Source organism: Chionomys nivalis, chromosome 11 (genome assembly GCF_950005125.1).
Source record: "Chionomys nivalis chromosome 11, mChiNiv1.1, whole genome shotgun sequence".
Lineage (NCBI taxonomy): Eukaryota > Metazoa > Chordata > Mammalia > Rodentia > Cricetidae > Chionomys > Chionomys nivalis.
In genome coordinates this window covers 17,690,134-17,707,804 of record NC_080096.1, presented here as the reverse complement: position 1 = coordinate 17,707,804, position 17,671 = coordinate 17,690,134, and the positions used below count along the sequence as shown (strand labels likewise).

At 47.6% G+C, this 17,671-nt stretch overlaps 1 protein-coding gene across 1 annotated transcript in view; it reads left to right on the top strand.

The window, feature by feature from the left end:
* The window catches only part of Rhce (Rh blood group CcEe antigens), a 30,686-nt gene extending 14,197 nt beyond the window's left edge, over positions 1-16,489 (top strand). The window contains exons 4-10 of the mRNA XM_057784699.1: positions 4,669-4,831; positions 5,983-6,149; positions 6,411-6,548; positions 11,400-11,527; positions 12,440-12,519; positions 14,798-14,871; positions 16,276-16,489. Coding sequence (XP_057640682.1) covers positions 4,669-4,831; positions 5,983-6,149; positions 6,411-6,548; positions 11,400-11,527; positions 12,440-12,519; positions 14,798-14,871; positions 16,276-16,302 — 777 coding nt within the window. The 3' untranslated portion in view covers positions 16,303-16,489. The remainder of the gene's footprint in view (positions 1-4,668; positions 4,832-5,982; positions 6,150-6,410; positions 6,549-11,399; positions 11,528-12,439; positions 12,520-14,797; positions 14,872-16,275) is intronic.
* The last annotated feature ends 1,182 nt before the right edge of the window (positions 16,490-17,671 follow it).

Genomic DNA, 17,671 nt, shown 5'->3' with positions numbered 1-17,671 from the left:
CGCCTTTAATCCCAGCACTCGGGAGGCAGAGGCAGGCGGAGCTCTGTGAGTTGGAGTCCAACCTGGTCTACAAGAGCTAGTTCCAGGACAGGAACCAAAAGCTACGGAGAAACCCTGTCTCGAAAAATCCAAAAAAAAAAAAAAAAAAAAAAAAAAGATTGGGACTTAAAGTAGATCTTCCTACTTCAAATGTTTTTTTTTTTTTTTTTTTCTCTTTGGCCCTTTGAACTCTTTGCTCTTGAGGGGCCTGCCACCCAGCTCCCAAATAAAACACAGAGGCTTATTCTTATTTATGGATGCCTGACCTTAGTTTGACTTGTTTCAAGCCAGCTTTTCTTATCTTATGCCAGCTACCTTTTGCCTCTGGGCTTCTTCCTTCCTTTCTTCTCTGTGTGGCTTACTTTCACACTCTGTGGCTGGCTGGATTAGCCCCTAGTGTCCTCCTCTCCTCGCGCCTTCCCCTGAGTTCTATTTATCCTGTCTGCCAGCCCCGCCTATCCTTCTCTTGCCTTCCTATTGGCTGTTCAGCTCTTTATTAGACCAATCAGGTGTTTTAGACAGGCAAAGTAACACAGCTTCAGAGTTAAACAAATGAAGCATAAACAAAAGCAACACACCTGAAAATAATATTCCACAACACGATTCAGACAAGAGAAACTGCTCACAGGAGTTGCCAGCCTCTTGGGTTTTAGTTCATTCCATATGTAGTCACATAAACAACCAAGACTAGCCATTGCAGAGTGTCATCATGGCTGTGGCCAGCAAGTTCCATGGTGAGTGAACTCAGAAAGTGAAGCAGAGGCCATGGAAGGCTGCTCCTTACTGGCTTGTTCATCTTTCTTTTCCCTGAGTCGGGGTTTCTCTATATAACAGTCCTGGCTGTTCTGGAACTCACTCTGTAAACCAGGCTGGCCTTGGTCTCAGAGCTCTACCTGCCTCTCCCTCTCACGTGCTGGGATTAAAGGCCTGTGTCACCACTGCCTGGCCACCTTGCTTTCTTATATAGCCTAGGGCCACCAGTCTAGCTTTTCTTACATTCTCCCATCTTCCTTTGCCTCTGGGCTGTTACCTTTTCTTATTTCTGTGCTGCTTATTTTCACTCTTACCCCGTGGCTGGCTGTGTAGCTAGGCGACCCCTGATGTTAGCCGTCCTTGTCCTCATGCTCTCTGATCGGGTCCCTCTTCTTCTTCTTTTTTATCCTCTCTGCCTGCCAGCCTCACCTATCCTTTCTCCTGCCTGCCGATCGGCCATTCGGCATTTTATTAGACCATCATGTGTTTTAGACAAAGAATCACAGCTTCACAGAGTTAGACAAATGTTCCAGAGCATAAGCAACTGTAACACACCTTAAAATAATATTCTACCGCAGCCCTCTCTGGGTCTGGTTTGCAAGTCCTCCGAATCCACCCTTCTTCCCCATCCTTAGTTTGGTTTTTCAGCCTAACTTTGTCCTGTCCAGCTATTGGCCAATTGGCTTCTTTATTGGATCAATCACAACGGCATATATTCACACAATGTGAAGGAATATTCCACAGCAGGAAGGTGAGGACAAAAGGATCAAGGTCATCTGTGACTATATAGTAAGTTTGGGGTTAACCTCAGTTACAAAGACAAAAAACAGCAAACAAAATAAACAGCAAACAAATAACAGCAACAAAGAACAGGGCTAGGGAGATAGCTCCGTGAATAAAGATGCTTGTTGTTAAAAACAACAACAACAACAAGCCTGATGCCCTGAGTCCCTGGAACCCAAATAAGTCAGATGCTGGGAGGGCTGGCGAGATGGCTCATCCTTTGAGAACCCTGACTACTCTTCCACAGGACCCAGGTTCAATTCCCAGCACCCACATGGCAGCTCACAACTGCCTGTAACTCCAGTTCCAAGGGATCTGACACCTTTTTCTGACCTCTGAGGGTGCTCATGTACAAACACAGATAAACACACATATACATAAATGAAGAAAAAGAATACACTTCCTTTTTTTTGTTTGTTTTTTGGAAATAAGGTCTCTGTTGATCAGGCTGGCCTCGAACTTACAGAGATCCACCTGCCTCTGCTTCCTGACTGCTGGAATCAAAGTCATGTGCCAACATTGCCTGGCCACCCAATTTATTCTTCTTCTTTTTTTTTTTTTTTTTTTTATCTTTTCGAGACAGGGTCTCTCTGTAGCTTTGGAGCCTGTCCTGGAACTAGCTCTTATAGACCAGGCTGGCCTGGAATTCACCGAGATCCACCCACCTCTGCCTCTCGAGTGCTGGGATTAAAGGCGTGCGCCCGGCCCCAATTTATTCTTGAGTGATGTCTGTAACCTTCTCTTTTTGCTTTTTACTTTTTATTTTTTTTGCTTTTGTCTTTCTTAAACCTGTCTAAGACCAGGCCTAAGGGTCGAAGAGTCTCACTCTGAAAGAACAAATGTTCTTAACTGATGGGCAGTCTCTCAGCTTCAATGGGTTTCATTCATTCATTTATTTATTTTTTCTTTCTTTTTTTTTTTTTTTTAAGATTTATTTATTATGTATACACAATGTTCCTCCTGCATGTACTCCTCTATGCCAGAAGAGGGCACCAGAACCTCATTACAGATGGTTATGAGCCATCATGTGGTTGCTGAGAATTGAACTCAAGACCTCTGGAAGAGCCGGGCGGTGGTGGCGCACGCCTTTAATCCCAGCACTTGGGAGGCAGAGGCAGGCGGATCTCTGGGAGTTCGAGACCAGCCTGGTCTACAAGAGCTAGTTCCAGGACAGGCTCCAAAACCACAGAGAAACCCTGTCTCGAAAAACCAAAAAAAAAAAAAAAAGACCTCTGGAAGAACAGCCAGTGTTCTTAACCTCTGAGCCATCTCTCCAGCCCCCTCATTTATTTATTTTTTGAGGTGGGGTTTCACTAGGTAGCTCTGGCTGTCCTAAAACTCACAGAGCTCTCCCTGCTTCTGCCTCCTGAGTGCTGGGATGACAGACAGGTCCCCACACCCAGGGCTCTGTGCATGCCACACAAGCTCTTAGCTGAATGAACTAGAGATGATCTCTAGTTTCAGGTCTATCTGAGACAGGGTCTTCGTTCTGTAGCCCAGGATGACTCTGCACTCACAGCATCCTCTTGCCTTAGCCTTCTATGTGATGGAAGTACGGGCATGTCCTCTTCCCGGTCCGTAGGCGGAAGCTGTGTAGGCGCGTGTCTTCATGCGTGGGCGAGGGCTCTTTAGCAGCATCCGCCTATTGAGAAGTACTCACCTATCGTGTTCCAGGCACTCTCACCACCATGGGAAAATACAACTGCAGGGAAATTTCTGCTGCGGAAGGCACCATTACCAAAAAAATAAATAAATAAATAAAATGAAATGAGGGGGCTGGAGAGATAGCTGAACGGTTAAGAGTACTGCCTGCTCTTCCAAAGGTCTTGAGTTCAATTCCCAGCAACCACATGGTGGCTCACAACCATCTGTAATGGGGTCTGGTGCCCTCTTCTGGCCTGCAGGCATAGACACAGACAGAATATTGTATACATAATAAATAAATAAATACATAAATATTAAAAAAATGAAGTGGACAAAAGATGTGTCCTGTTCAATCGTGACCAATTCTATAGGGAAAAATGAAGCAAAGGACAGTGGTGCCGAGATGTGAGACGGTGGTGCCAAGATGTGAGGGGGTGGGTAAGATACCAGACAGACAGGTAGGAAAGCATCACCAAGCAATTTTGAGGCCAGACCTGGAGGGCGTCTGGCAACAATGGCCAGCCCTGGTCAGGTGTTTGGTAGATTGCATCTGTCCCAAGGCCCCTGTGTCTCTTGCCCAGACTCCTTACACGTCTTGCCCCTTGGTGATAATAGAAAGCTTGTTGCTTACCCCCTCAGGGCTGACTACTTCCTCCTCCCCCTCTGCCCAGGGAAACAGTATTGTGAGAGAGGGCTAGAGGAGTGAGAGTGGAGGGTGGGGAGGAAAGAGGGGTTAGGCTGGAGAAAGAGTGGACCACACAGGGTCTTCCTGCAGGTTATGGAAAGGACAGTCACTCTGAGTCAGGAGGAAGCCAATGGAGGATTCTGAGCCAGGAAGTGGCAGGGTCTGCAGCTGTTAGGAGAATATTCAATATCAGCTTGCGGGGGGGTGGGGGGGGTGGGGTGGGGGGTGGGGGGGTGGGGTGGGGGGTGGGGGGGTGGGGGTGGCGCACGCCTTTAATCCCAGCACTCGAGAGGCAGATGCAGGTGGATTTCTGTGAGTTTGAGGCCAGCCTGGTCTACAAGAACTAGTTCCAGGACAGGCTCCAAAGCTACAGAGAAACCCTGTCTTGAAAAACAAAGCAAAAGAAAAAAAAAAAAGAAGAAATCTGGGGTATCTGTGAAGGTGACTTTGGTCAAAGCAGCATCAGTGGGGAGTAGGTAAAGAGCCAATCAAGTCTGAGAGTTTTTGGAAGACCCTGAAGACAGCCACTAAGAATGAAGCCTTATTAAATGTGCTATGCACAGTGAGCATGAACCACGAGTCTACCTGGCTGTAATGTGGTGTTCCGAGACCACTCATCACCATGGGAAGTCCATCTGGGTGGGCTGTATAAGCTCTGAATATCAGGTCAGAGTTCAAGTCACACCTCCCACAGAAAGCACAGGACTTTCTCAGAGGGGCGGCATGGCTGACCTCTTCACGCAGACCGCTGTGCTCTGTTGCAGATGGAAGACCACATAATCGCGATGCATGGGCATGTGTTTGGGGCCTATTTCGGACTCCTTGTGGCCTGGTGCCTCTCCAGGTCCCTGCCCAGGGGAATGGGTGAGAAAGCCCAGACAGAGAAGGTTCAGATGGCCACAAGCTCCAGTCTGTTTGCCATGCTGGGTAAGGATGAGAGGGCTGGGTAGTCTCCTGTCTGAACAATTGGGAACAAATCCTGCTGACAAATCTTTCTGACCCTGAGTATCCTGGTCCCGTCCATAAAGGCCCTTTGTTTCTAATAACGTTGTTGAGTTTATATAGCTTTATATATAGTCTATAGACTATATTATAATATATAATGTTATATATAAACTATATTGTTATATATGTGAACCATGTTATTGTATATATACACTATATGTTATATATCAACTATAAAACATATTTAAACACCGTATAGTTTATATATAATGTTATTGAGTTCATGTAGCTTTGGAGTAAGCCTCTCCTTTTAGGGACTTCTCTTCAATAATATTTGGTGGAGCTGGGCGTGGTGGCACAAGCCTTTCATCCCAGCACTCAGAGGCAGAGGCAGTTGAATCTCCTTGTTTGAGGCCAGTCTGGTCTACAGAGTGAGTTCCAGGACAGCCAGGACTGTTACATAGAGAAATCCTGTCTCAAAAAAATCAAAATAGGCCGGGCGGTGGTGGCACACGCCTTTAATCTCAGCACTCAGGAGGCAGAGGCAGGCGGATCTCTGTGAGTTCAAGGCCAGCCTAATCTACAGTAAATTCTAGGATAACCAGGACTACAGAGAGAAACCCTGTCTTGAAAAAAATATTTTTTAGATTTGTGTATGACTGTTTTGCCTGTATACAAGTTTGTGTACTATGTATATGCTTTTTGGATCCCCTAGAACTGGGTTTACAGATAGTTGTGAACCATCACGTGTGCTGGGATCCAACCCAGGTCTACTGCAAGAGCAGCCAGTGCTCTAACCACTGAGCCATCTCTCCAGCCCTAGACCAGGCTGGTCTCGAACTCACATTGGCCTTGCATTTTAAAAGGAAGCATTTGGCCATCAAAAAGCAGAGTGAGGCCTGGCATTTGTAGAGCTCTGAATGCTCTGGGCCTTATATTCCTCGTCTGGAAAATGTGTCGTCTGCTTCCTACCAAACTGAGACTTCAGAGGGAGGAGGGAGAGGTGACTATTTAGACACCCCTGGAAGGTGACCAGGCTTGCTTGCTAGCTCCAGGCCGTTCCTCTGATGTCAGGGAAGAGAGCGGTTTCAGAAGCAGCCCTCTTCTGGCTAATGGCCTTCTCTGCCCTCCAGGCACCTTCCTCTTGTGGATCTTCTGGCCCAGTTTCAACTCTGCTCTGCTGGAATGGCCAAATGAGAAGAGGACCGCAGTGCTCAACACCTACTATGCCCTTGCCGTCAGCGCAGTGACAGCCACCTCCATGTCAGCCCTGAGCCACCCCCAGGGGAAGATCAACATGGTGAGGAGGAGGCTGCCTCCTGGGCAACATGTGTCGCTCTGTGCCTAACACACGTGTTGATGGCTCTCCCACAGGGCCAGGCTCTGGAAGGGTGGGGGAGCTCCTGCAATGGGCCCTTCCTTGTCTGCCATGTAGGGAATATCAGGATACCAGAGACTGGACAGGTTTTCTGGGGGCTGGTGTGTGTGTTTGCGCATGCGTGTGCACACATGTGTTTAAATCAATGTTACTATCACCTACCCACAAGCTGCTGCTTTGCAGGTTCACATCCACAACGCAGTGCTGGCGGGAGGTGTAGCTGTGGGTGCCCCGTGTTTCCTGATCACTTCTCCCTGGATTGCCATGGTGCTGGGCCTCACAGCGGGATTGATCTCCATTGGGGGAGCCAAGTGTCTGCCGGTAAGGAAGTGGGACTTTATCACTGTGAAGAGACACCATGACTGTGGTGCCTCTTATAAAGGAAGCATTTAATCAGGGTGGCTCGCTCACAGTTTTCAGAGGTTCAGTCCATTCTAACCATGGAAGGGAGCATGCTGGCACGCAGGCAGATTAAAGGCGTGCGCCACCACCACCCGGTTCTCAGATCAAACTTTATCTGACAAGCAGAGCAGGCCCAGAGGCATTTTTGTCCATCATTTTAATCTTTAAAAAAAAATTAACGCGCCGGGCGATGGTGGCGCACGCCTTTAATCCCAGCACTCGGGAGGCAGAGGCAGGCGGATCTCTGTGAGTTCGAGACCAGCCTAGTCTACAAGAGCTAGTTCCAGGACAGGCTCCAAAGCCACAGAGAAACCCTGTCTCGAAAAACCAAAAAAAAAAAAAAAAAAAAAAAAAAATTAACGCCTTTAATCCCAGCACTTGGGCACTTGGGAGGCAGAGGCAGGTGGATCTCTGTGAGTTCGAGACCAGCCTGGTCTACAAGAGCTAGTTCCAGGACAGGCTCCAAAACCACAGAGAAACCCTGTCTCGAAAAAAAACCAAAAAAAAAAAAAATGGCATTTATTTGTTTGTTTGTTTATTGTGCGTAGTAGAAATCAGAGGACAACTTGAGTAAGTCTGTTCTCCACTTCTACCATATGAATCCTGGGAATTGAACTCAGATCGTGAGGCTTGGCAGCAAGCCCCTTTCCCACTGAGCCCTCTCCCAACCCTGGCGGCAGACTTTTGAAGGCTGAATCTGGATACTCAGCTTCAACTCAAGGAAGAGTTTACCAGCAGCTGGATCTGATCCTTGCTAAGCCTCTCTGCTTTTCATCTGCAGAGGGAACACGTGTCTCTTATCTCTTTTGGCTTTGAAACCCCAAGATGAAAGCAGTTGTTAGACAGCAAAAGAGTGTGTTGGAAGGTGGCATGCTCCCCTTGGACTCAGGCCCTATCTGAGTGATTCTTTCTATCGCTGTGATAAAACAGCATGACCAAAAGCAACCTGGGAGAAGGGTTTATTTCATCTTCCAGGTGGTAGGGAGTCCATCATCCAGGGAAGTCAGGGCAGGAATTTGAGGCAGGAGCTGATGTAGAGGCCATGAAGGGGTGCTGCTTACTGGCTTGCTTCCCATGGCTTGCTTATAGAACTCAGGACCACCCAGGGGTGGCATGACCCTCAGTAAGCTGGACCCTCTCACATCGATCATCAGTCAAGAAAATGGCCTGTAAAGCTTGCCCCAAGCCAGTCTGGGGAGGGGGAGCGATTTCTCACCTGAGGTCGTCTCTTACAAAATGGCACCAGCTTGTGTCAAGTTGACGTAAAGCTGCCCAGCACAGCCCCTTGATGTCTTGGTGCCTCAGTTCCCTAGACTCTTTTTTTTTTTTTTTAAGATTTACTTATTTATTTATTTAATTTATTTATTATGTGTATAGTGTTCTGGGCACCAGATCTCATTACAGATGGGTGTGAGCCATCATGTGGTTGCTGGGAACTGAACTCAGGACCTCTGGAACAGCAATCAGTTCTCTTAACCTCCAAGCCATCTCTCCAGCCCAAGATTTATTTATTTTATGTGCATTGCATTGGCGTTTTGCCTGCATGTATATTTGTGTGAGGGTGTCAGATCCTCTGGAACTGGAGTCACAGACAGTTGTGAGCTGCTATGTAGGTGCTGAGAATTGAACCCAGGTCCTCTGGAAGAGCAGCCAGTGCTCCCAACCATTGAGCCATCTCTCCAGCCCTTCCTTTGACTCTTTTACCAGGGCAGGTGGCTCTGCTACTTTGAAGATTACTCATTTGTTTATCAATTCATTCATTCAATCATTCACCAAACATGCTTAAAAGAAAAACAAAAAACAACAACCCCCCCCAAAATCTTTATTTTTTAATTTTATTTGCATTGATGTTTTGCCTGCATGTATGTGTGAGGGTGTCAGATCTTAGAGATACAGACAGTTGTGAGCCACCACCTGGGTGCTGGGAATGAACCCAGGTCCTCTGAAAGAACAGTCAGTGCTCTTAACCACTAAGCCATCTCTCCAGTCACCAAACATGTTTTAACCCTTGTTCTACTTCAGATAAACACGTCAATAAAAAGCAGAAAGACCCCTAAGCTAGCCTAGGTCTGGTCAGAGTAGAAGCCAGTACTTGCAGAGGGAATGACGCCTGAGATGGGCAGTATCAGTATGGCAGATTAGCCAGGCAAATAGGGAAATGAATCCCCGACAGGGTCGGATTAGCCAGGCAAATTCGGAAATGAATCCCAGACAGGACCAGTGCCTTCAAACCCTCAGTGAGAAGAGCATGCGACCCAGTCAAGAAACAGAAAGATATAATCATGGCAGAAGGTTTGCATTCGCCCGGACCTTGGTGAGATCAGCATGGAGAGGTGGGAAGTGCTGGGCAGAGCTCCTGGGATGACCAGGTGTCTGGATGTTCACTCCAGAGATGGTGGGGGCTGTAAGGGGACAAGGAACCTGAGGAAGCTCCCTAGGTGTCTCCTCAGGCCTAATGAGGGCAGGAGTGGAGGGACCGTGGGACGATGTGTGCCACGTGGATGGATGCCATCTGTCTGATTTCTCGTCTTCTGTTGTCTTGTGGATGGCATTTATGGGTGCCTAGTGATGTTCTTGCTCGGCATGCTGCTGGGCTGTGGAAGTTAGAAGCCAGGATGTTGCTCAACACCCTACAGCACAGAGGATGGTACCCCAGTCCCAACATAGGATTATCGGCCTTAAATGGGAATGGAATCTGTGCCCGGCCCTTTTACTCAGAACATGACCAGGGAAACGTCAGCAATGGTGACTGTGCAGGCTACTTTCCTTGGCACTGTGATCAAATACCACCAAGAAGCAATTTAAGGGGACGGATTTATTTGGGTTCCTGGGTTGCGGCCACCAGATGTCTCCTCCTAAAAGGTTCTACAATTTCCTAGAACAGAACCATCATGGGAGGGGGTGGGGCGGCGGGTGTTCAACCCTATGAGCTTGTGGGCCCTGTCACATTCCAGCTGTGACAACATCCCTGGGAAGTCTGTCAGAATTGCAGAATCCCAGTCCTCATCCGGCAGCCAGAGTCACTAAATCCTTTACATGTGAGCATGCGTGAGTGCATGTGCATGCCAGAGGAAGGAAACCAGGCCCTGGCATCTTCTAGGCAAGCATTCTCGGATCAGTCTACATCCGCAGTCTTTCTGAGCATTTTAAAATAAAGGTTTTGTTTATTTTTATTCGTATGCGTGGTTTACCTGAATGTATGTTTTTACACCATGTGCAGCATGCTGAAGCCAGATTCCCTAAAACCGGGGGTACAGATGTTGTGAGCCGCCATGTGGGTCCTCAGAACTGAACCCCAAATTCTGAAGGACTGTTAGGAAATATTCCTAAAAAAATGAGCCTCTCTGCTGACACAAATAATCCCAGTCAGACCAAATTAAAAGATATCCAGGTTTAATTGGACATCCGCACTCTGGGGGTAGCCCAGAGGGGGAACAGAAAGCCAATGCGACCACCAAAGAGGAAGAGGGAAGACCATGTGTTTATCCCCTGGGAGGCAGTTTAAATAGCCTGTGGGAATGGTCTTGACCTTTCCTGGAGAGGGGTCAAGGTTTGGTGGGCTCAGGGGAGGAGGCTTCCAAAGATGGATGCCGGGTGCTGGGATTACATTGACCTCCTCTGGAAGAGTAGCCCATGCTCGTAACTGCTGAGTCATCTCTCCAAGCCCCTCTTCTTGGCATTTTAAATGTTTCCATGGTGTGTGGGGTTGGAGGATGTGAATGTACTTTTAGGGCATATTTAGGTGGTCCTGATGGAAGGACCTGTGGAAGAACTGGTCTTACTTTTTTATTGTTGTTGTTGTTGCTTGTTTTTCTTTTTCTTTTTGGTTTTTTGAGACAGGGTTTCTCTGTGGTTTTGGAGCCTGTCCTGGAACTAGCTCTTGTAGATCAGGTTGGCCTCGAACTCACAGAGATCCGCCTGCTTCTGCCTCCCAAGTGCTGAGATTAAAGGCATGCGCCACCACCGCCCGGCTTTTTTTTTTTTTTAAAGACCATGACCCATCCTTTTTTTTAATATTTATTTATTATGTACACAATATTCTGTCTGTGTGTATGCCTGAAGGCCAGAAGAGGGCACCAGACCCCATTACAGATGGTTGTGAGCCACCATGTGGTTGCTGGGAATTGAACTCAGGACCTTTGGAAGAACAGTCAATGCTCTTAACCTCTAAGCCATTTCTCCAGCCCCCTATTTTTTTTTTTAATATTTTATTTATTTATTTATTTTAAGATTATTTATTTATTATGTATGCTTGCATGCCAGAAGAGGGCACCAGATCTCATTACAGATGGCTGTGAGCCACCATGTGGTTGCTGGGAATTGAACTCAGGACCTCTGGAAGAGCAGTCAGTGCTCTTAACCTCTGAGCCATCTCTCCAGCCCTTATTTTATTTATTATGTATACAATATTCTGTTTGTGTGTATGCCCGAAGGCTAGAAGAGGGCACCAGACCACATTACAGATGGTTGTGAGCCACAATGTCGTTGCTGGGAATTGAACTCAGGACCTTTGGTAGAGCAGGCAGTGCTCTTAACCTCTGAGCCATCTCTCCAGCCAGTTGTTGCTTGTTTTTCAAGACAGGATTTCTCTGTGTAACAGTCCTAGCTGTGCTGGAACTTGCTCTGTAAACCAGACTGGCCTCGAACTCACGGAGATCTGCCTGCCTCTGCCTCCCAAGTGTTGGGATTAAAGGAGTGTGTGCGCCACCACTACCCAGCGGGTCTTGGGTCTTAAGTACAGATCTACTTATAATATCACTTTGTCCCTAGGTGTGTTTGAACCACATGCTGAAGATCCAGAAGCACGGTGGGATCCATTATACCTTCGGCTTGCCGGGTCTGCTCGGAGCAGTCACCTACATTCTGCTGATACATATTAATAACTACAGTATAGCCCAGTGGGTAAAACTACCATATAGCCCAGTGGGTACAACTACCGTATAGCCCAGTGTAAGGTACAACTACTGTATAGCCCAGTGGGTACAACTATCGTATATCCCAGGGGGTACAACTACTGTATAGCCCAGTGGGTGCCTTGGCCTCTTCCCTTAACCTTCATCCAACTTGGAAGGAAATGTATCCAGAGCCAATTAATTCATATTTTTTTAAATTATTAAATTTAGACAGGGTAAGATAGGCATGGTGATATAGGTCTTTATTTTATTTATTTAGGTTTTTCAAGACAGGGTTTCTCTGTAGCTTTGGAGCCTATCCTGGAACTAGCTCTTGTAGACCAGGCTGGCCTTGAACTCACATAGATATTCCTGCCTCTGCCTCCTGGAATGCAGGATTTAAGGCGTGTGCAAGCACCGCCCAGCTTGGTGTAGGTCTTCAATCCCAGCACTTGGGAGTCAAGATGGGTGGATCTCTGTGAGTTACAGGCAGGCTCAGCCGGTAGAGTGTTTTCCATCCTCAAGCACAAAAACTGGGTGAGTCCCAGAATTTGAAAGGTGGAGGCAGGAGGACCAAGAGTTCAAAGTTATCTTCTACCTGGTATAGGTAGTGTGTACCACATAACGAGATCTGACGGGGAAAAGTTCAGTTGTTCAGCACCTCTGACTGTAGGATCACACTGAAGAGCCAGTGTAGGTCAGGCTTGGGCTGACTCATGGAGTCTGGGGATTTCAATGTGCCTACCCAACTACATCTGCATAGCCCTATAAGAAAGTGTCAGGGACATGGTGGCCGGGTGGGGGGGAACACTTGGTTTCTTCACGGCCCTTCTTGGCCGTGTCACTACTAATGCCATCTGTCCTGTTTGTCCTCATACCCACAGCCTGATTTGTGAGTGTTCTCTCTGTCCATTCTAGGGTTACCAACCAGATGATCACAGACTTTGGGGCTCTCAGCTTTGCTCTGGCGGTGGGAATGGTGTCTGGACTCCTAACAGGTCAGTGCAGTACCAGACTTTCCTCCACTAGAGGGTGCCGTGGTACACATGTGCATGCCAGGCCCCTTCCTCAAGAAGTCACCCCTTGTAAGGCAGGCTGCTCAAAAGATGATTTTTTTTTTTTTTTTTTTTTTTTTTTTGGTTTTCGAGACAGGGTTTCTCCATAGCTTTTGGTTCCTGTTCTGGAACTAGCTCTTGTAGACCAGGCTGGCCTCGAACTCACAGAGACCCAGCTGCCTCTGCCTCCCGAGTGCTGGGATTAAAGGCGTGCACCACCACCGCCCGGCCTTCAAACGAGGATTTTTTTTTTTTTTTTTTGGTTTTTTGAGACAGGGTTTCTCTGTGGTTTTGGAGCCTGTCCTGGAACTAGCTCTTGTAGACCAGGCTGGTCTCGAACTCACAGAGATCCGCCTGTCTCTGCCTCCCGAGTGCTGGGATTAAAGGCGTGCGCCACCACCGCCCGGCCAAACGAGGATTTTTAAAATTTGTTTATTATGTATACAGTGTTTTGCCTGCACGCCAGAAGAGGGCACCAGATCTCATTACAGATGGTTGTGAGCCATCATGTGGTTGTTGGGAATTGAACTCAGGACCTCTGGAAGAACAGCCAGTGATCTTAACTGCTGAGTCATCCCTCTAGACCTTCAAGTGCTGTTTTTAAAAATCAAAGAATCAGCTCAGAGTAGTGGGTCATTCCTATAATCTCAGCATTCAGGAGGCAGTGGCAGGCAGTCTCCAAGTTCAAGGCCAGCCAGAGCTCAGCACTATTGAGTCCCTGTCACTACCCTACCCCATAACAAAAGACTCAACACAAAATCCAAGAAACATGTAATTTCGGAGCTAGAAAGGCATCCAGAGGCCACCTGCTGCCAATGAGGCCCAAGAAGATGGGACCCTCCCTGGAGTTTTCAAATGGGGCGGTGGTGTCCTTGGGCTCAGGGGAAGTGACTGCACCCAGCTTTGCGTGGAAGGCCAAGGGATCCTTTCTGCCCCCAGATCTGCCTCTCATTCCCCAAGGGCACCCTTATGCTATACTACTTTACTCAACAGACGTACATCACATTTCACCTATGAACCATTTACTCTGGAGAACAGGGAACGGAAGAAATTCTCCAGCTCCCGGAGTGGACACTCTAGTTAGTAAGCACACTGCCCACAGTTTGTGGAATTTAGCACAGGAAGTTTCTTTCCTTGCCTCCCCTCCCATTTTTTTCCTTCATCTTTTTTCTTTTTTGAAAAATTTATTTATTTTTATTCTAAGTATATTGATGTTTTCATATATGTATGTCTGTGTGAGGGTGCCAGATCTCCTGGAACTGGAGTTACAGTTTTGAGTTGCCATGTGAGTACTGGGAATTGAACCTGGATCCTCTTAAAAGAGCAGCCAATGCTCCTAACCTCTGAGCCATCTCTCCAGATGGCTCTTTCTTTTTCTGAGACACTGCCTCTCTCAATAGCCCAGGTTGGTCTTGAACTCTCTACTCTCCTGCCTTAGTGTCCTAAACATTGGGAAGACAACTGTCACCATGCCTGGCTTTCTGGAGCTTTTTGTTGTGCTTTGTTGGAGTCACAGGAGCACAGAGGGAACGTGGCTCGCACTTTGAGAGCAGAGACCAGTTGGCCTTCCTTTCATTCCCTCATACCACATCAGGGAACTGGTGATTAAAAACAACCCAGAGGGCTGGAGAGGTGGCTCAGCAGCCAAGAGCACTGGCTACACTTGCAGAGGACCCAGGTTCAATTCCCAGCACCGACCTGGTGCTCACAGCCTCACAACCATCCCTAACTTCAGGTCCAGGGATCCAACAGCCTCTTCTGACTGCTGTGCACAGCAAGGGCTTCGCTCTCCATGGTGGCTCCTGTGCCACCTCCCTCAGCTGTGCCAGGGCCCTTTGAGTCTGTCTTGGGGAAGGTGTCAGAACCACACCCACTGGATACTGCTGGGTGTGACCTCAGTCCTGCTAGGAACTCTTGCCCTCATGGTTCCTTAGGAGACACCTATAGGATGAATGGAGCTACCAGGACCCACTGAGCTTCTCTTTGTCTGAAGGAGGGGAGATTTAGTGTTTTGTTTTGTTTTTCAAGACAGGGTTTCTCTGTGTAGCCCTGGCTGTCCTGGAACTCACTCTGTAGACCAGGCTGTCCTTGAACTCAGAGAACCACCTGCCTCAGCCTTCCGAGTGCTGGCATAAAGGCATGTGCCACCACCACCCAGCTTGTTTCAGCGATCTTGAGGTAACAATGAGCTCTCTATATTAACACTTGTCATTTGTTTAAGGTTGGCTCCTAAACATCAAAATATGGAGGGCTCCCCACGCCAGCAAGTACTTTGATGATCAGGCCTTCTGGGAGGTAAGATTTTTAGGTTATTAACAGGATAGATTTATTTTTATTTATAGTGTGTGTTCACATGTGTGTGTTCAAGGAGATCAGAGGATAATTCATGGGAGTACCCTTCAGGTGCCCCAAGATTAAAGATAAGGAAATGGAGGCCCATTGGAGATTAAGTCACTTGTCCAAAGTGGCAGAACCAATCAAGGGCACAAGTATGTTTGACTCCAAATGTGTAGCAGGCCTCTGCTGGAGAACCATCTTCAGACACCCATGTCACCTGAAGTCATATAAGCACCACATAGAAAAAACCAAATGGAATGTGCTATTGCTTCTGTAGTAGTGAGTCCCTGCCCCTGGAGGTATTACAAAAACAAAACAGCCGGGCGGTGGTGGCGCACGCCTTTAATCCCAGCACTTGGGAGGCAGAGGCAGGCGGATCTCTGTGAGTTCGAGACCAACCTGGTCTACAAGAGCTAGTTCCAGGACAGGCTCCAAAACCACAGAGAAACCCTGTCTCGAAAAACCCAAAAAAAACAAAACAAAACAAAACAAAAACAAAACCAAAAACATGTAAAGAGCTATGTGAAGCTGGGTGTAGTGGCCCAGCCTGTGATCCCAATGGTGAGGAGGTTTAGGAAGGAGGATGGCAGGTTCAGGGATCGCTCTGGCTACATAGTCAGACTCTGTCTCAAAATACAAAAAGGGGTTGGGATGGGGAAGAGATTTGCTGCTCTTACAGTGGATCTGACCTCTCTGCACACTGTACACATGTAGTGTACAGACAGACATGCACACATGAGTGTACATGAGTGGTTAAGAGCACTGGTGTTCTTCCAGACGACCTGGTTTTGATGTCCAGAAACTACATGGCAGTTCACATCTGTTGGCAGCCATTTCTAACTCCAGTTCTAGGGATGCGATGGCTACTATGGCCTCCGCAGGAGCCAGGCATGTGCATGGTGCAGGCATACCAGCAAGCAATCCTCCAAACAGATAAGTTAAAATTTCCTTTTTGAGCCAGGCAGTGGGGGTGCACCACCTTTAACTGGGAGTCCCAGGATAGTCGGGGCAGTTACACAGAGAAATCCTGTAGACCAGGCTGGCCTCAACTCATAGAGATCCTCCTGCCTCTGCCTTCTGAGTGCTGGGATTAAAGGAGTGCACCATCACCACCCAAACGATTTTTTTAAAGAATTAAAAATTAAAAATAATTTAACCACACACACACACACACACACACACCAAAAAGCAAACAAAAAACAGAAAGAGAAATATAGATCTAAGATCTCTCCTAACTTAAGATCTGAAAGCGTCAGCTGCCTTTAATCCCGGCCTACTCTACACGGTGAGTTCCAGGATAGCCACAGCTAACATAAACTGTCTCAAAACCCACGTAATAAAATGTCTGCTTTGCCTTGACAGTTCCCTCACTTGGCTGTTGGGTTTTAAGCAGAAACATCTGAGAATGAGGCCGAGCGTGGAGCTGCCCCTCTCCGTGCGTTCCCTTCGTGCTGGCAACATGTGTTACAAGGAGGTCTTCCAAGTGGTGATTTAAGTTTAAACAATATGTCTGGTTTCGTGACAGATACCGTCAATACTGTTGGCTGCAGACACCTCATTAAAGTTCTGGTCCATTCTGTCGACAACTGTTTGCTTCTTTTCACACTTAATGAAGCCGCCACCCAGGTGGTTAACTGCTGGCTACAGCAGCACAGGAAGTGATGGGCAATATGGAAACTAAGAACCTCACGTCTGGTCACTGCACACAAGCTTTGAACCCAGCAGTTTTACAAGGTCCTCGGAATCCCCCAGACTGTGCTGTGGAGCTGGTTATGGGGTGAGGGAGGGTGCAAGCTCTCAAGTTCCTAAGAGGACTCAAATCCATTATCTGTGGATTTGGGATGTCATGGAGGATGATACCAAAGCAGTCCTTTGTGTCCTGACAAGCCGACATCATTCGGAACCATGGCCAGTAGGTCCACACATCTAAGCCATCTATGACACCAATCATGGCTCTCACTGGGCAAGTGCAACAGCCCAATGAAGGCCAAGACTTCAAGCTCTGCTCCGAAGAATCTGCAGCATATTGTGTGAGGTGGGGGTGGTGTGAGGCCAATAGTTACAGTGAGGGACAGACTATTAGCGTCTCTGGCAGCTGGTCCGTGTAGTGTAACCAACCTTGGGGTGTGCTGAATTTAGGTTAGCTGTTGAGAGGTAAAGTGAAACACACAATTCAAGTCATTATCAAAACAAATTGTCAGACAGGAGGTGGTGGCGCACACCTTTAATCCCAGCATTTGGGATGCAGAGGAAGGCGGATCTTTGTGCGTTTGAGGCCAGCCTGGTCTACAGAGAGTTCCAGGACAGCCAAGGACAGCTAAGGCTCTGTAGAAAATCACATCTCATAAAAATCAAAAACAAAACAAATTGTCACCTGAGCCAGAGACTGTCAAGTCCTAGAAATTGTCACCTGAGAGAGTGTCAAGTCTGTACCCATCAGAACCCTGTCATAGCTGGTCTGTGCTGTTACTCGGCTTCTCCAGTGCACTCCTGCTCTCTGGCAGGTCCACACGCCCCGCTCATGCCTAAACTATTGCCAGTTTCTCCTTTCCTTCTGCTTGTATTCATTTCACGCGGAATGTCTTCCTGTGCCGCAAGCTTTTGTTTCTTTGGTTTCTTCTGGGTTGTCATTCTCTGTGCGGCCTCCTCTCCTGGCTCCAGGAAGTTTTGTCCTTCTCAGCAAGGGGCATCTCCATTGGCTGGGGAGTTGCCGTGCAAGTTAACTATGTAAGTCCGGTGCATCTTGGGTGCTCATTTC